Raw genomic sequence first — 20,186 nt, 5'->3', positions numbered from 1 at the left:
CCTCCCTAGAGACCCCCCCCCCCAAGGAACTCCATCTGAAACATAAGTGTAAAAGGAGGCACTTGGCACTTGGACTCCCCACCAGAGTCCCTCACAGAAGACACTAACTTAGATCATGATGGCTGCCATCCTATAGACACTGTTATCCCATAGATCTGCTATACACTACAAAAACATCAACTTTTTTGGTTTGAGAGTGCTTCTTTTCGGTAAAATAACCCTAGTGCCTTGCAGATTATAATTCATTTCTAGGGATTATTTCAACAAAAACAATTTTGGACATCTAAATCAAGAAAGATTATCATGGATTTCTCTTTCCATGTGCTTTTCATGCGGTCTCCTGCTTGGCCTTCACTTTTATTTATTTTTATTTTACATTTGTTGACTGGGATAGTCCGACTGGATGCATGTCCATTTTCAGCGGAGGCCCGGGGAGAAAAGCTCCAAGGGTAAGCAGATACAGCATTACAGAATACCAGCATTACATATTACAAACATACTATTTACAGAGATTACATAAGTAAGCAAGTTAAACAAGTTCCACAGGTTACAGTTAATCCTGAGCGCAAGTCAGGATAAATTAAATTACAGAGTAAACTGGTTAGCAGATTTCTACACATTCTAGAGAGAGTTAGCCAGGCTTGATACATTGACATAGCCAGTTAAGTGACAAATGTTGTTTGAGTCTAGTTTTAAATTGACCTAAGGTGGAAAGTAAGGTAATATCAGCTGAAGAGAGTTCCAGGATCTACTTAGAGTTTGCAAAGAGAGCATCACCGGCTGTGTTATTAATTTTGGTAGTCTGAATTAGTAGTTTGTTAGAGGATCGAAGTGGTCTAAGATTGTTAAGGGTGTGATCATATTTTTAAGTGCAGGAGTATTGTCCGGATTATAGAGGATTTTATAGGCCATAATCAGTTGGTTATACTGGATAAGGCTGGGTAGCTCAAGCCACCCAAGCTGATTTAGATTGATGTAATGATGTGTCCTAAAAGGCAGCCCAGTGGCAAACCTGGCAATGTGGTTGTAGCAAATTGAGAGTTTGTTAAGGACAGTCTTGTTTAAATTCGAGAGTAGAGGGGATGCATACAGAAGGGTTGAAAGAAGGTGAGAGCGAGCTATGGTAATTTTAGCTGGAGGGGTTAGGAAGGCTTTTATTCTGTAAAGTGACCCTAGATTTTTATTGCTGGTTTTGATAGTTTGGTTAACATGTAGGTCAAATTTTAGATTATTGTCTATGATGACACCTAATAGTTTTATAGAGGGGTCAGGGGAGATTATTGTGCCATCATTTGATTTTATGGTAAAGGTGAAAGCGGTAGACCTACGTGTTGGTGAAAATAACAACATTTTAGTTTTTTTGGGATTTAGGATCAGACTATGTTCAGAAAGCCAGTTTTCTGTTGTATTAAAGGTGTTCTGGGTAGCTGACCGTAACTCTACTGGAGATGTGGCTGAGCAAATCTGAGTAGTCTCATCAGCATATTGGATACAGCTGACTTTTGGGATGACAGTATAAAGGTCGTTAATGAAGATGGAGAACAGCAAGGGCCCTAGTATAGAGCCTTGTGGTACTCCAAGGGTGTTAGGTAGAAGGTTAGAGAGTTTGTTCTGCCAGAGGACAGCCTGCTGTCGACCATTCAGGTAGGATTGAAACCATTGAAGGGCTCTAGTATCTAGACAGAATGTTTGCAGAGTGTGGAGTAAAAGTTGGTGATCACCAATATCAAATGCCTTGGAAAGATCCAAGAAGAGGACTGAGGATATATAATTATTGTTGCGATTATGGTTTATGGTGTTGGTAAAGGCTAGGAGGGCTGAAGTAGTGCTGTGATGAGGACGGAAGCCATGCTGAGTGTCTGCCATAAGGTGATTCTGGATTAGGTGGTGCATGAGTTGTCTATGAATACATTTTTCCATAATCTTTGCAAGTGGAGAGAGAGTATAGCTATTGGCCTATAATTGGAGAATTCAGTAGAGCTGCCTCCTTTCTGAAGTGGGATTACATAGGATATTTTCCAGATGGTGGGAATTTTAGTTTCTACTATGGTTTGATTGATTTGTATTGAGACGGGGTAAGCAATAGCATCAGCTGATTTTTGTAGGTACTCGGCAGGGAGTTGATCAGCAGAAAGTGTAGTGGGTTTTAATTTTTTGATCAAGGTATGGATAAGTGAAGTGGCGACTGGTTGGAAGCTGACCGCAAGTAGGTTTCTAGGGGTGCAACTTTCAGGACCAGGGGAGCTAGGAGGTAGTTGGCTAGCTAGGGCTTGAATTGTCTCAGTAAAGAATCAGTTAAAACTGTCAAACATCTTCAGGGGGTTTATCAATAGTCGTAGTAGGGATTGGGGTTGAAGTTTGTCCAGGATGTAGTAGATTATTTAAACCTGCCCAAAACTTCTGAGGGTTATTTTGATTTACTGTCTGTAAATTACAGTAGTATTGTTTTTTGTCTTGCAAAATTGATTTTTGGTTTCGTTCCTGGATTGCCTGTATTTAATGTGATCTTGAGGGTCTTTAGAAGAATGCCATAAAGCCCATGCTTTGTTTCTAAGTGTAATTTTGAGTTTAGACTCTTTAGATAGCCATGTCGCAGTTTTTGCCTTGGTTCTCTTTGAACGAACAGGTGCATGCAAATCAAGGATCTCAAGGAATTTGTTGTTAAAAGTATGCTACTGCTTCCTCTAAGGGGAGGTGTTTTAGAATAGACCAATTACATGAGTTTAGTTCTTGTTGGAATTTGGCAGGGTCAAAGTTTTTATTGTTTCTAACCTTTCTGAGTAAGGGTTGTTGGGAATTAATGGTTTTGTGCTTAATTACATATGTGAGAAGGTGATCGCTTAGGCCATCAAGGAGGGTACCAGAGATGTACAGTTGGGGGTGACTATTTATGAGTACCCAGTCAAGTATACTTTTTTTTTGGTTGGGTTTACCTATCCTGGTAGGGGTGGATATAATTTGTGTAAATGCATGCAGGTTAATATGGCTGGTTGGGGATTCTGAGGAACAGGTGCCCCAGTCTATGTTAAAGTCTCCAAGTAGTAGGGTTTCTTGGGGGTAGTGACATATGATAGCCAGTGCAGGATATCTTCAAATGTAGATATATTGTTACCCGGGGGAATGTACATACAGATGATATTAATGCAGTTTACAAGGTTTCCTAAGGTGTCCTAAAGCTATAAGGTAAGTATTATAGCTCTTAATGTAAGAGTCAATTTACTTAAGCTACAGGGGAAGGAGGCAAACACTCAAGTAGAAAAAAAGAGCCCTATGGCTGACCAGTATGGTGACCTGCTTAGTTACACAGCACTGTAAATGAAAGCTTAACAAATGCTTTTTGTGTGTGCAACCTACTCTGTTTAAATGATGAGAGAAACTGATTGCAGTCCTGTAGACACAGTTTTGTAGGGAACTGTAGAGTTCAACTAGGAAAAGAGAAAAGCAGAGATTCTAGGGTAAGTATGAAGGCAACAACAGGCAGTTATTTTATAATAATGCATTCAAAGGTTTGGTGTGGGGGGGGGGGGGTAAAGTAGCATACTTCAGAATGAACTAAGATTTATAGCTAAGAAACCTAAGCAAGAGAGCAATGCAGTAAATAAACACTTGCCAGATTTTAAAGGTATACCAGAAAAACTAAATCAATTGTTCACAAATGTACAACTGGAAAATTGCCAGTAAAAGCACTTCAGGTATAGCTAGCCCAGGTTATTCAAGTCATAAAAGCACTTCTTCAATGTGTGTGTGCAATTTAAACATTAAAAACACACGCAGCAAGTAGGAGCTCTGATTATACACTTTCTCTAGGTCAGGGTTGCCAGACGTCCCTATTTGGGCGGGACTGTCCCGAGATCAGCAGCCTGATCCCAAGTCCCGCACTGCCGGGTTAAATCCCGGGCAGCCTCCGCTTTGTTTTTTTTTTTTTTTTTTTTTTTTTGATTGGCCCATATACCGGCATACGGGCCAATCAAAAATCGCTAAACACGGAGCTTCTTGTGTTTAATGCAGAAGTTCGATGTTAATGATTTTTGATTGGCCCGTATACCGGTCAGTCAAAACATTGCATTAAACAGAAGTAGCTCTGTGTTTATCAAAAATAAAAAATAAACACACAGAGCTACTTCTGTTTAATGTGGAACTCTGATGTTCCGCATTAAAGACGTGGAAGACCCTTTTTTTAAGTCCCTACCTGGCCAGTCGGAAATCTGGCAACCCTGCTCTAGGTACAGGTTCAGTGTAAACACAAATATTACCACAGAAATTCAGTAAAGTCACTAGCTACTTATAGAGCCTCTGAAAGAAAAATAGAGCAGTCTGTGCAGAGTTGGAATTTAGCAGCAGGTCATTCAGTTACACAAAAACTCCATACAATGAAGAAACTTACTGAGTCACACCAGGTCAGCCAAGGGGGGAAGAGAGAAGGAAATCCTAAGCACCTAGATTTGAAAATGATGCCTGTACTGAATTGTAGCAGTTTAACCTGTTTGAGAAAAGAGGGGGGTGGGGGAAAAGAGAAGGCAGTAGGAGTGGTTACAGGGAATACCCTGATTGACTCAAGACACCACACCAGAGGTAAGTTGAATGTAAGGGCCTAAAATCTGCACTCAGCACTCTGTTATTTGCACTCAGTACTTTAATTTTAATGTTACTTGCACTCAGCACTGTATTTTCACTTATGTTTAGCAGGAAAGACAGACCAACAGTATACAATTTTGGGATTTTTTTACAAGGGTTACTTGTTCAAATGTCAGTTTCTAAAATATCAAAAGAAAACCAAAGATGTCGAGTAATCCTGACCATATGGATACACAAACTAGCCTGTCCTGAGAAGGATGCTCAGATTGAGGCCTAGAACAGGGAAACAACAAAAACCCACCAGATCAGCTAGTAAAGGCAAGCCGGAACATACAAATCGTGAAGACTTAAAATTAGCTCTCCATCCTATTCAAATGGCTATACAGAACTTCTCTGAGCAACTAAAGACTTTTGGAGACTCAGTTAACCAAATTCTCACCAGAGCTGAAAAAACTGAGGCAAAGATTTTTGACAATGAAACTAAAATTGAACAAATGCAAAAAAAAAAAAAAAAAAGCCAGCTCCAATGCTAAACTTATTCAAGAAATGTAACAGAAATTGCTAGATCTGGAGGCTAAATCTAGACTTCATAACATTATCATAAGAGGCATATCGGAATGGTTTGATCACTATAAACTTCCAGAGATTACCTCAATATCCAGTTTATTCTTGAAAAACTCAGTAGACACCAGTCACAATTATTGAGAGGGCTCACAGAGCTTTCTGGTGTATGCTAGGTTTTAAACTACCAACATGTTAATAAATTGCTAACAGCAGCTAAAAACAAGAAGTATATTACTTGGAATGGGAGCAAAATCTACCTTTCTCATAACCTCCCATCCCAAATTAAGCTGGAAAGACAAAAACTTGCTCCCTTTTGTGCTTATCTCATTAAAAAACAGACCAAATCTCAGATGAGATATCCTAATACACTGTCTTCCCATTACCATGGCTCTAAGTATTCTGCCTATAATATTAAGGAAGCTACAGGAATCTTCATAAACATTTGTAAAGAAACTCCTGATATGGGTAGGGTCAAACGCTGAAAAGCCCTGGATACATTCTGTTTTGTTTTGTTTTGTTTTATCGACGTGATGCTGGCATAGCCTAATAATTCAGTTTTCTGCCTTCTTCCTAAACATGTTTTCGCCAGCCAAATGACTTCCCACATGGGCATGCATTCTTTTTGATATTTTTGAGCTCTGACATGGCCCACTAGCTCTGTGAGGACCTGCAACGTATGACCTTCACCCAGCCCTCTGACCCCTCCAACCCAGACGTCCTGTGGCTCTTAAAGGTATACAGTCCAAAAATCGAACTTGGGAGGTTTTATCCTTCGCTGCCGTACCTTCAAAATGTTGGACTACTGCTCTCTTTTGCTCCGCTTGTTGCTTCTTGTACATTTGAACTGTTAATCTGGTTGAAATCTAGAAGGAGTAAAGTACTTTTAGCTTTCTAGAGCTTTTTCTATCCTGCTTGAATGTTCTGTCGTTTTTTTCCTGCGCTGGTAATATTGAAGCTGATGTCAAACTTTTAAATTTGTTATAATACTATTTTATGTGCCCTGAACTGCTTCAAGTCCACCTTTATTGTTGTTGCTGAGGAGGCACTTTCTTCGGACTTGTCCTAGATGCTCCGACTTGAAAACTGAGTTGGGTATTACTGTAAAGCTATTAACTGAAAGACTGCTACTTGGTTATTGCAGATTTGCTTAAGACAGCCTGTATATATACTTGATGCCTGCAGTAGAGCCTCTTGTCAAATGTTATTGTGGCTGATGTACATCGCACTCAAGAATTAGCCTTGTTATAATTCTCATTTTGCTGCAACTATCAAGTGACCAAACTTACTGTTTTTAACAGAGTGTTCCCATTTTACCTCTACTTCTGCTATTTACCGGGGTTTACATGTATATGTATTGCTGGAAGGTCTGTAGTGTCAACATAAGTAATCTGATTTGTTAGATTCAGTGTTTCTGCTACTTTAGCTTAACTGTTTTATAAATGGAACTGTAGTAGAATACTGCACTTAGGAATACTTAACCACCTGTTTCCTTCTTAGACTCATTTCTAGTTACCTAGCTCATTTTAAATTTGAGAAATTTTCTTGAGTCCACTGGCTCTTGGGTTGGTTTTCCAGTATGCAAGACATATGTGTGATTTGTGGAACTCACTATTAGTGATTATTGCCAGATTGAACAAGTACTGTGCCTGCGTAGTCCCCCCTAGTTTGATACCTGATGCTAGTTTGACCATTGTTATACAAAACAAAGCATCACTTAAATTTCTCCTAGCTACTCACTTCATTCGTGTTTATATTTATCTGCTTATCTTATACTAGTCACCTACTGTGATGTGTCAAATTACAATGTCTTGGTGATTCTCACAAAGCACATACACTCCAAAGGGAACTATGAATTTCTCCACAATAACAGTTGTTAGGGCGCCCACGGTGGTGCAGCGGTTAGCGGTGCCGCCTCACAGCAAGAGGTTTTCCGGTTCGATCCTCGGCTGGGGTGCCTTCTGTGCAGAGTCTGCATGTCCTCCCTCTGGTCGCGTGGGTTTCCTCTGGGTGCTCCGTTTTCCTCCCAAATCCCAAAGACGTGCTGTAGGTGGATTGGATACTCTATGTTGGCCCTAGGCATGAGTGTGTGCATGTGTGTGCCTTCCGTGGAAGGTTGGGTGCCGGGCTGGCAACTCGACACTGTAAAACTTCACTGCCAATCATGAGCGGACAGGTGATCCGTTGTGGCGACCCCTGAGCCGAAAGAAGAAGAAGAACAGCAGTTGCTAGCTGACAAATCGTATATGTTTTACCCATACATTTAATCCCATAGATTTACTCTCTTGCTTCTTGTTGATCTCATGAGCAGTGGGACTAGCGAGTAGTTTGTTAGGAAAAGTTATGCTATTTGTGCTCTTTAGGTTTAATTTTTTAGCTTTGGAATCCAGTGGTTTCATAAATAGTGGATATATTGAAATAGTACTGCTTTTTGTTTCACGTACTGTATTTTTCCTTAATGTTCTAATACTTAATATCTCATGCTCTTCGGGGTAAGTAGTTTTGTGGTTAAGCACAGGGTCATTGCAGGAAGAGCTATGTACCTTTGTCCACTTATTTGTACTGTTATACTTTTTTCCACTCTGTCTCATCTTCCCCTCCCTCATGGTATAAAGAAGATTTCTTGATATGTAGTTAAGTGAGTCATGGAATATTAAGGGGTTGCAATCAGAAAAAAAAAGGAAACTTTTTCTCCACTTGGTCTTCAGATCTAAACTAAATATTATTTTTGTACAAGAAACCCATATGTCCTCCAACCAATAGAATCCTATTCAGGGGAGAAAATAGATTAATTCTGTCATAGCCTCTGGTAAAAAATCTAAGTGCAGGGATGGCTATTATTACTAAAGAAACTTTTCAGGAGGATATTAAGCATTATGGTTCGGATCCTCAGGGAAGATGGTGCTATGTAACGACCAACTGTTCCCACCTTGACAAACTTGTATTGTTGCTCAGTGTATATGCCCCCTGTGTTAATCAACCAGATTTTATGTCTATATACAAAATTATCTCTTCTTTCCCTAACCATTACTATATATTAAGTGGAGACTACAATTCTGTGCAGGACCCCATGACGGACAGAACTAACATTAAAGCCATATACAACAAACATGCCTCCTTAACTGTTATGGAACTTCAAAGTGACTTTAATTTATTTGACCCCTACATTTACTTATGTAATCCTCCCAATAACAAATTTACTTTTTATACACTCTTGTCACAAAAGCTGGTCTACATTGGATTTCTTCTTAATCTCTGGTGTCATTTTGAATTTTAACAACTCTTTTCACGATGATCCCAGATTTCTTTCAGACCACTCTAAAATTACCTTTAATATTGATCGGATTACCAAATCTTCTATTAGTAATAGAGGCTGTCTTTGGTCGTTAAATCCTAATCACCTAAAAAAATGACCTAATACAAGAAATAGATTCCCTTTTTGAGCATTCCCTTAACTCACTTAATTCCAGCCTGCTTCCTTTAAATATCTTGTGAGCCTTCACTAAAGCCTTAATTAGAGGCTCCCTTATATGTAAAGCCTCTTTTTTTATAAGAAAAAAATTCCTCCTCAAAGAATCGTCAATTAAAGATAGTTACTAAACTGGAACTAGACCTACAAGCAAACTTTAAACAAGAGACAGAGAAACAACTAATTCACTTACAAGAGAAACTCCACTGCTTACATGCTGAAAACCTTTCTTTTCAAGAAATTAAAACTCTGGCCAATTACTCTGAATGGGCTCAGTTTCCCTCCAAATTCCTGACAAGACTAATTAACCAAATAAACTTTCTCCTGTTATCTCAGAAATAACATACCAAGGTAAAACTTATCACAACAATCATGATATAATTAAACTTTTTGAAACATTGTATACTCATTTATATAACCCTCATGATTTTTTGTTTAATGCATCAACCTTTTCTTAACCAGTTAAACTTTCCCAAACTTAATAAAGAGCAACAAAGTGTCCTTATCTTCCCATATCACTCAATAAGAAATAATTGCAACAATTTATCTCAAACCTAATAAAGCTCCTGGTCCAGACAGTTTCACTGCTGAATTTTATAAAGCCTTTGCTCCTAAACTATCCACTATCTCTTTAATTATATCATCCAATATGGAATCCGTGATCTCCATTTAAATGCTTCTAAAACGATTTTTATTCCTAAATTATACTCTGACCTTAAAAATCCTTGGAACTATAGACCTATTTCCCTAATTAACTTTGACATAAAAAATCTTCGCCTCCATACTAGCTAACAGAATTAAATCCATTATTCCTCATGTTATTTCCCTAGAACAATCAGATTTTATACAACACAGAAAAACTTTTGACCACACTCTAACTCTTGATGCTATGATATCCCTCTCTACTCTTAGCCATACCCATATATATATATATATATATATATATATATATATATATATATATATATATATATATATATATTCACTTTATAAGCTTGAACTACTGAAATCTCAAATTACAGAATCTCGAGCCTATAAAGTAGAAAATCCAAATACCCGAAACTACACAATCACAAAGCCCTAAATCCCAAAACTGTTAAACCACGAAATTCAAACTCCCAGCACTTGCAAACGCCATTACAACACACATGCACACAAGTAAACAAGCACACACACCTAGCCTTGTTATATGCAGGGGGGCAAGCCCCCTTGCACCGCCCATGTGGGGGGCTGTACCTCCCACACCCTCCCTACTTAAATATTCTAACTCCAAGGTCGTACTACACACACACAAAACACCACCACACAAACTATATTCCTCTCACACACACATCACAGTAACAGCACACACTAAAACACACTACAGCCCCCACCCAACACCATTAAGCATAAACGCTTACCTGAATCCACGAGCACATCGCAACACCAAAACCGCTAATTCAAAATCTCCCGCATTTGAGATTTTGAATTTCGCACTTCTGTGGTTGCGATCTTCCAATCCTTACACTTTATGAACTCGAGATACCGACACACACACACACCCTGGCTACTGATGCTTCTAAAGCCTTTGATCGGCTTAACATTGACTTTTTACTTGCAATTGTTCCCTGCTTCAGTATACCCCAGGCTTTTATACAGATTATTAAAACCCTCTATTCTAAGGCCCACACCACTTTACAAATAAGCTATTATCCTCCAAGATTAATATTAAGATCGGGGCGAGACAAGGCTGCCCACTATCCCCCTATCTCTCTAACCTGTATGTTGAACCTTTATTTCTTTTAATTACTCAAAAAAAACCTTCCATCACATTCCTCTTCTTTGTGGTACCTATATTCCTCTTATCAGCTTACGCTGATGATTTAAACATCTAACATACTCTTCCTAACTCGGATCTTCAGAAAATTCTGTCCTCTATTGATTCCTTCTCAAAACTCTCTAAATATAAACTAAATCCCAGCAAGTCATTAATCTTGCTGATCAACTCTTATTGTCAACTCCCTATAGATGCAGCATCTTTGGAATTTAGTATTAACCAATCCTTAGAATACATGTGGGTTTCATTTCACCAAGATCCTACCCATTATTATCATAATATTATAAGCCATTGGTCAAACATCCAAAAAGACCTAAATAGATGGTCAAAACTCAAACTTCCATTTCTAGCTAAGGTAGCCACAATTAAAATGAACATCCACCCTAGATTCTTATACGTTTTTAATACCTCTAATATAATAACTTATATCAGATTCTTTGTCTCTACACGCCTTTCTTTCAACTTTTTATTGTCTCCCAAATCTATTAGCATTAGCTACAAAAAGCTCTCTTACTCCAAAGAAAAAAGGGGCCTTGGCGTACCAGATTTCAAATTATACTACAATATTATTAACTGCAGCAGAATATTAGCTATATCTGATTTTTATCCTAAGTCATCCTGTTGGTCTTCAGTTTGTATTAAAGTATTTTACAATCATTCAACTTCGACCCTAAAGCTCTCCCTTTCCTAAATAGGAAAAACTTGAATAAGATTAACATATATATATATATATATATATATATATATATATATATATATATATATATATATATATTCTGCGTGGAGACATGCGTGAATGGGTGTACCTTCGTTGAAGGTTATGCGTCAGGGCTGGTAACTTGGCACATAAAAATCAACTACCAGTCATTAGCGGACCGGAGTTCCGCTGTGGTGACCCCTAACTGGGAAAAGCCGAACGACACAATATATATATATATATATATATATATATATATATATATATATATATATATATATATAGATATAGATATATATATAGATATATATATATATATATATATATAGATAGATATATATATATATAGATATATATATATATAGATATATATAGATATATATATATATATATATATATAGATATAGATAGCTCTAAAACTTAAAATAACTAACTTACAAAAAAAATTTAAATCTCTAAACTTGTTTCCCATTTTTAATTCCCTACCACCAATTCACCTGAATCCTAACCTAAACTAAACAAGAAAATGATTAACCTAGACCAATACCCTCTTCTAAAAGATAAATCTATTTCAGACTTCTTTCATTTAAGCATGGTCCTATTTCTGTTACAAGGATTCAGATGAACTTCCACAAAAACTATGCAATCATCATTAAGAAAAAAGAACGATGTCACACTATCTTAGAGGAACCTTCCTTGACTGCAGGTGAAATTAATTCCTACCAATCTGTATGGAAATTACTGCGTCTTAAAAAGAAAATGATTTCCAGCTCTTATAAACTTATTAATACTATTAAATCACAAAAGGAGGTCATTCATTCTGTGTATTGGGTTGACCAAGATTCCTCAATCTCAACTAGTCAAATTGCCAAATCCATCTAAATATCCTCTCAATTCATCCCCTTTAAAAAAACGTAAGTATACTCAGCTCATGTTATTAAATAATGCCTTTCTAACTCCATGTATTTTAAATAAAATCTGTCCCAGTACCTCCCCCTTTTGCCCATTCTGTCCTAATCAAAAAGCCGACCTTATATACATTTTTTTGGAGATGTAAATGTACCTATAAACTTGGGTGCTCCCTAAGGGTTCAGTTGGAAAAAATGGGCTACGAGACATCGACCCTTTCTTGGAAGTTCACCCTACTGCATATCCCCCTCCCCAGTTGTCTGAATTACAACTCCATACCTTAATTTCCCTCTTTATGCTAGTTAAATATTATATTACACTCAATTGGAAAGACAGGTCTTTACTTTCATGGGATGGATTTAAACACTTGGCTACTAATCACTTATTAGCCCACAGGCACCTGTTCTACAGCATGGAGCTTCACCCTTATTTTATGGAATATTGGAAGATGATGTTTGAATAAATCTTATCCTAATGTAACCCATGTTTACTGTCGAATGGGCAAGGAGTACAAATGTATATAGTTGTTTGATGTTATTGTTAATTATTGCATATAGTTTTGTTGATGTTATTGTCAAACTTGAATAAAGAGATTTCACAAAAAAAAAGACACCAACTTAAAGGAAGGGGGAGGGTTCCCATAGACCACCCCCAGATGATGTCTCCTCTAGAGACGTCATGGAAATCCTCCACCAGCATGGGGGGTGGTCTGTCCAAAAATCCAACCCTGATGAGTCGGTGTTCCTGGAGGTGTTTGTCACAGGACCCTCTACCTCCTGGGTGTCCCCTCCCCGTGGATCCAGTTGTGGATTTGGCTACATCTCAGGCATGGAAGGAGCCTGACTTGGTGGAGCCCATCCCCGAGCACCCTGATATGATTTTGAGTGTGCATTTAGACAAGTAACATTGCTGTAAGAGGTCCCCGGTTGATACTTGTTTGTTCCACTTTGTGACTATGCAGATACCCATTACCCCTGTTATGTTTGGTACACCCAAAATGCACAATTTACAGGACCCACCAATGAGGCCTGTTATAGATGGTAGAAATTCCATAACCTATGCCTGTGCTGAAGTAGTAAATAGCCTCCTAAAAAAATATGCATGTAAGGAGAAACAAATTTGTAAAGAGTCGTGGTCCTTTTTGGAAGATATGAAAAAACAAAAATTTGCAATTGACTTGAATTTCTTAACCGTGGATGTAAAAGACTTGTACAGGGTTGTACCTCACCAAGAAGGTATAGTGTGGGTTGTGGAATTTCTCTTGGAGGATGGTATGCCTACAAACGAATTAAGGCTGGTGCAAGAACTGTTAGATATTATTCTTAAGAACAACTATTTTATGTTTGATAGGGTGTACTATTTGCAAAAAAAGGGAGTAGCCATGGGGTTTCCTTGTGAAGCTAGTTTTGTTAACACTGTTATGGCTTATGGGAGAATCACTGTGTGTTCAATAATAGAAGCATTATGGATGATATTAAATATTACACACAATACCTGGATGACATTTTTATTATTGTCAAAGGCGAAGCTGATTTAGCTGAGGAAATATTTAAAATGATGAACAGAACTACTGAATTTTTAGAATTCATGTACACTTTTGGCAAGGAGAGGATTGCCTGCTTTGATGTAGAATTAGCAAAGGATGAGATTGGTTTATGCTTTATGGCTAAAATATTTAGAAAAGAAACACATTCAAATTCATTTTTACATTTCTCTAGTGGGCACCCTATGTACCAAAAGAAATCTGTAGTAAAAGGACAACTAGTACGGGCAGCTAGGATGAACACCTTGGACATGGATTTTCAAGCTGAATGTTTAAAATTAAAAAAGCATGCTCATTAAAAGAGGGTACCCAAATGTATTTATAGAATAATTAATAGAAGTGAAGAATAAAAGGGAGAATGGGCATTTTTTACCCATATTAAAAAGACTCTCTGTGAAAGATTTAGATACAAGACCAATAAATACTGGGACACAATCCAATTGTATTATAAAAGAGAAAAAATATGAAATAAGCCTTATTACCACTTTTAACATAGATGCCCGACTAATGACTAATATCTTGAAGAAAAATTGGATGACTGTTAGAAAACACAGAGTGTAAAAATAGGCTGGGATTGACTCAGAGTGCAGTATATAAAAAAGTTTTTAATTTAAAAACTATATTGGAGAGGGAATTACGAATACCAAGGAAAAAAACAGGGATGTTCAGGTGTGAAGCATGTCCGTACTGTAAATATATAGACATAGGGAAGAAATTTTTCACTAACAACATACCCTTTACAATTAACAGTAAGTATGACTGCAGTTCTAAAAATGTTGTCTATCTGGGAAAATGTAATGATTGTGCTGGCCTCTATACACGTAAAACCGAACGCAAACTTTGAGAAAGGATAGATGAACATGTTTGTAGTATAAGAAAAGCAAAAGAGAATAATGCTTTAGCAAAACACGTGCAGGAAAATCCAGGACATACTTTCAAATTTAGGGTCATTGACCAAGTTAAGTTGAATGATTGGGGTGGTAACTTAGGATTATTATTGGAAAAACAAGAATTATGGTGGCAGTTGCATTTAAATGCTTATTGTTTCCCAGGTTTAAATGACCAATGCTCCATAGTCTGTATACATAAGTTCAAAACTTTAACACGCTGAAATATGTATGTGTGTATTGTTTTATGAATTAAGTCGAAAAACACTTACGTTGGGTCTGTGCACACTTAGGGTAATTTATATAGTTTTAAACATGTTTAGTATATTATATTGTTTGGATGTGTTATAATGTTCTTAATTAGTCGTGACTTTTAAAGATTATATAAGGAGGGGAATGTCAGTTTTTAATGGTCTGAGTAAGTTCATTTTATTGAAGTGGACGAAAGCGCTTACAATAAACTAGTTTTGGATCTCATTTGTCTGAGCCAAGCTACTTTTTGCATTTTTTTAGTCGATTTCTGGGTTTACTTGGTTTTAGGTTGGGATGTTACTGTTGGCGCCAAACTTGATCTGAGGGAAGGAGGGGGAGACAGGGGCATTATGGGTAGGGGTGGAGCTTGGAGCTTGGCTCCAATGCTGGAAAATGCAGCTGAGTTGGATCTATACCAGATCCATATTCCCACAGGTTGAAGACAAATGAAAAGCAACAACTCAGATGGAACATTATGGTGAGTACATAACTTTTATGTTGGATATGCCTGGTTAGGTGCATACCAGATGGGGCATTGTACTCAGTGCTAGGTCGGATGAATGCCGAATACAGTGGAACAATGACTTCCTTGGACTTAGATGCCATGCCTTTGTTTATAAGTTGCGCAACATAGAATGATTTCCTCACTACTATAGACACATGATTTTCAAAGGCTAGATTACTGTGCGTGTCCCAAAGTGCCTGACTTCTGGGTCAAATCTAAGGGGTATGTTGTCAATATGATAGTTACTAGGGGTGGATGACTTCCCAAAGGATACTGTTATGCATTTCTTGGCATTTAGTTTTAGTCCGTGGCATTGATACCAGTTGTTTGTCTGTGTCAGCCCATCCTGGAGAACATTTGTGTCAGTGTGGGATTCCATAACTTCTCCTGATTTGCAATCATCTGCAAACTTTGTCAACCAGAGACCACTGACATTGGCCTTGACTTCAGAGGAGTAAATGCCAAAAAGCAGCGGTCCGAGGACTGATCCCTGAAGGACTCCACTTGTGAATGGCCTCTTTGTATAGAGGTGGACTCCCCAATTCTAACTTCCTGGGGTCCTATCTGTGAGCCAGTTGGCTATCCACCGGGTGAGATATGAGTTTATACCTAACCTCTTGAGTTTGTCAACAATGCCCGAATGGGGCATTGTCAAATGCCTTGACCAGGTCAAGGTAGGCAATGTAAACCATTTTTCCCTCATCCATTGCTTTGGTTACCTTTTCAAAGAAGTCCACCAGGTTGAATAGGCATGATCTGTCTTTGACGAAACCAAACTGGGCTCTGTTCAGTGTCTGGAGGTTTACTATATCTCTGTTGATCATTTCAATGGCTTTACATATAAGACTAGTGAGACTTAAGGGTCTGTAGTTTCCAGGGTCTGTAGATGGCCCACCTTTGTGCAGATGACTGGGGTGACTGTTGCTGTTCTCCATTCATGAGGCATGAAGCCTGTTTGCAGGCTACAGTTAAATAGTAATTCCAGAGGCCCTGATAGGTCATTTTTCATGCTATTTAGAAGGCATGCTGGGATATTGTCTGGGCCCATTGATGTAGTGCTCTTGGTCTTGGAGCGAGCACTAAGGACCTCTTCCCTAGTGATAGTAGGGGGAGTTATTCTGCGTGTGCCTCTGGTTCTGATGCCATTGCCTGTTTTGGTTATAACCATGGTGATCTTGTTCTCTCTGAGAATGGTGGACAGTGGTTGCGCTGGTACTGTCTCTGCTGATCCTGACAGTGTCTAGTGTTCTGCTGATGCTCTGATTCTGGTGTGACTGTGGCTATCGTTGGTGGTGTTGCTGTTGTGGTTTATTTCCTCCTTGTGCCCTCTGCCGCTTCCTACAATAATTTCTTCTTCTACTGTGCAGTTTTTTGGTTTGTGGAATTTCATCTTCATGAGGCATTTGGTGGTAATCCTGCCAAGTGGGGAGGGCCTTTTCCATGTCAAGTCAAACAAATGCCACCGCTGCTGTCAGTCTTCACTTTTCCCAGCCCTTTTCTGTCGATGTGAGGGAAGTGGTATTTGCAGTAAGGCCTTCTGTAAAATGATGTGAAACTCAATCTTTCAGGTTGTAGGTCCCATGTGGCACCACTTATGGAATCATTGGTTCCAGTTGTCCAGACAGCAGTACCTAGTACATCACAGATTGGATCTTCTCGAGTCCAATTCTGAAGGTACTTTTTAGGCGATCTCCTTCCTTTTGATGGACAGCTTCCATCCAACTGGTCAGTACACTCTTCTGTCCATGGAGATACACTGCAAGGAACTTCATCATCATCTCCATTGTCTTCTAGTATTCCTTGCACTTGTTATTCCAGAACATAGTTGTCTATGAACCTCTCCAGTTCTTCAGTTTCCTGGGAATGAGTACTTCCTGCTTCTAAAGAGGCTGAAGCAACTGAAGAGCTCTACATGACTCAAACGTGCAAGACAAAAGCAGGTGGTATCCCTGAGATGAGTAGTGATTTAACTGCTGATGCAGAGATTTAGGGTAGGACAAGATATACTACAATAGTTAGTAGCAAATGGAGCAGTCCAGGCAATTCGGATGATGCATCCTTGACTGTGACTGAAAGGAAATCTGGGGTCCTAGTCTGTATCCACGCCTTGTGTCTCCATGACACAGCCCTGTGGATCAAAAGTTGATGGTATTTTCTGAGGGAAGGTTGAGGGGGAGAGAGGGGTAAAGTTGGAGCTGAATTTATTAGCCAGTAAGTTTGCTATATCTTCTGGCTCATTTTAGGTGGCACCATTTACATTGAGCTCTGCACACAATTGTGTATTGCCTTTGAGGTTGCGGACATAGCTAAAGAATGCTTTGTGGTTGTCCTTGGCCTGGGAGGCCAAACTTGCCTCAAATTTGGCTTTGGTAGACTTTATTTGTCCTCTGAGTTGTTTGCTTAGTTTGATGAGAGTGCTTTTATCCTGCTGGGTGCTGCACCTCCTAATTTTTGCCATGATTTTTTTCTGTTATACACCCTATTGATGTTGTGGTTCCACCAGGGTGGCTTGTTTTTTGAGTTAGTTCTGTACATCTTGGTGAATACACCTGCCTCTGTACAGCTGTTAACATGCTTGTACAGGGTATCTGTGAACAGTTCTGCATTGGCAGCAATGTTCTCAGGGTTTATGGAGGCTTGAAATTTTGGCAAGTTATAACTTAATAGCAGGAGGTTAGCCTTAGAGTAATTCCCGAATATTCTAGGTTAGCCAGGAGTCCAGGTTTTATTTTTACTTCAAATGAGACCATTTTGTGGTCTGACCTTAACAAGGAATACATTATAGTAGGGGCTGTGCAGCACTGAACCATATTAGTGAGGAGCAGATCCAGTATGGTTGCATATTTGGTCCAGGGAATTTGGGTTTACAAAATCCAGGAATCTCTGTGCCTGTACGTTTGGTGTCATATAGGATTCCCAGTTAATAGTGGGATAATTAAAATCGCCCATGAATATGGTATTGGGTTGGATAGTTAGTGTTTCTGATGAGTTTAAATACATTGTATGGGTTTCCTCTGTCATAGAGTGAGACCTATAGCTTGCAAGGAAATGGTATTGGATTTTGCCTATGGTGATTTGAATATGGAGCAGCTCAAGTGCATTGTCTTGTTTGACCAGCCTTGTTGAAGTATATTTGGTTTTGATGTAAATAGAGATACCTCCACCTTTAGTCCCTGCCTGTGAAGTACCTGGTCTAAATGTGTGGAAGGCATTATAACTTTGCACTGTTGGTATGCTCTCAGCGGCTTTAAACCATGTCTCAGTGACTGCACAGATATCTGCATTGTGTAGAGTGAAGGGAGCGTTTAGGGAGTAGAGATTTTTTGTTTAGACTCCTAGCATTGAGCAGTAATTCTGTTAGATTTTCTTGGTTTTGATTTGCTATGTCAGAAGTACTTTCAATTTGCATTGCCTAAAAAAGTGGAAAGAATCTGTTTATTTCCTGGATCTCAGAGATGCTTTGCTATTTTTGACTTTTAATGCCATACAGTGCATTAATAAGTTATTGTGTTACATTTATAGGGACAGCTTCCCTTTATCTCTGTGTAATTGAAAATTGTCTTGGTTTCTTGCTTGTCCCTCATTCATTTTGCAGGTTAAATGGTTAAACAATGTCATCATTAGCCTGTATACATGCACATTATTTCCTCAACAGGTCAAAGTTTAACTGCTAGTAAGTGTAGCTGCATCTCACTTCTGTAACAGGATGAGATTTGTACCATGCTGGCCTATGTGCACTAAAAAGTATTTCACCTAAAATTGATATTTATTAATTTGTGTTATGTAGTTTATTTTTTCTGTCAGATTCTTAGAAGGCAAACATTAATTGCTTCTGCAGGTGTTACTGTCCTACAACAAGGAACAAGGTGTTTATGTTGGATAAGAGCCAACTTTATGAATTTCCTTGCCTCGAAGAGTAATCAAGAGCAACAAAGCGAGACTGAGTTTGCAGTAGTATGTTCTAGTTTTGTTGCTGTTGGAGTGTTTTGGTTGCTGGGAAATGATGCATACAGAGTAATGCTTACGCATCACTTGTTGACTAGTTATAATTAATTCTGTTCAGGCTTCACAAGCATTTAGAAGAAAGTGAATTCTTTCTTGATCTTTCTTTTTCCCCCCAGAAAGTGGCAAAACAAAGGAGAAATCAGAAAAAAGCAGCATGAAGAAGACATCTAAGCCATTACGGAAAGTTCAGAAAATGACTCATTTGGACAGTTTGGATCATGGAACTAGTAAGTTAAGCTTGAAATTACTGGTTATAGAATTATTTATTCCTTAAATACTTTCGGGCATTTGATGCTTCTTTTACATTTTTTTGATCTTGGATCTATAGGCTCTCTGTGCATTATGTGGATTTGTAATTGTGGATAGTTCTACTGAGTTACAGTTACTATGCAGAAAGGGAAAACTAGACCCATTTCTTGTTTTTATGCTTTGTGTGTGTGAGGGCGTGTAGATTGAATGGATTAACCTGAAAACTACCGGAATGAAAAATGTTATGCACCTTCTCAGTTACTGAAAACACTGAAGAATACCACCAAGTTTCCACAGTGATAAGGAAAGCAGTCTACTTTGCACATTCCATAAGTAAGGGCGTTGCATCCAAGTCTAAGGATGTTGTAACTCCACTGTACTTCACCGCCATCAGACCATTAACAGAGTGCAATGCTTCCTTCTGCATGTACCTCACCAGATACCTGCAGCAGCTGGAGACACCGCAGAAGTTTCTCACCAAGAAAATACATGGCCTCCAAAGCATGACTTGCGTGGATAGACTAGAAAGTCCTGCCACTGAACTGTGTATCGTATAGGCTGCTGAGAGGTGATTTGTGCCTGGCCTGCAGGGCAGTCTCTGACCCTGTCCTGATGGAAGTTGCTTGTCCGCAAATCAGATGGCAGAAGAGTCGCTCGCTCTAGGGATCTTAACCTAGCCTGTGACATTATCAGAACATGCTGGAGAGAGAGAGAGAGA

The 20,186-nt window shown here is 38.7% G+C and overlaps 1 protein-coding gene across 1 annotated transcript in view; it reads left to right on the top strand.

Annotated features, from left to right (window-relative positions):
• The window catches only part of CEP350 (centrosomal protein 350), a 3,609,946-nt gene that overhangs the window by 743,483 nt on the left and 2,846,277 nt on the right, over window positions 1–20,186 (top strand). The window contains exon 6 of the mRNA XM_044085746.1: window positions 19,336–19,446. Coding sequence (XP_043941681.1) covers window positions 19,336–19,446 — 111 coding nt within the window. The remainder of the gene's footprint in view (window positions 1–19,335; window positions 19,447–20,186) is intronic.

The sequence above is a fragment of the Protopterus annectens genome, chromosome 10.part0 (assembly GCF_019279795.1).
Source record: "Protopterus annectens isolate FY-2018-M chromosome 10.part0, PAN1.0, whole genome shotgun sequence".
Classification (NCBI taxonomy): Eukaryota; Metazoa; Chordata; order Ceratodontiformes; family Protopteridae; genus Protopterus; species Protopterus annectens.
This window is presented reverse-complemented; position numbering and strand designations above follow the sequence as displayed.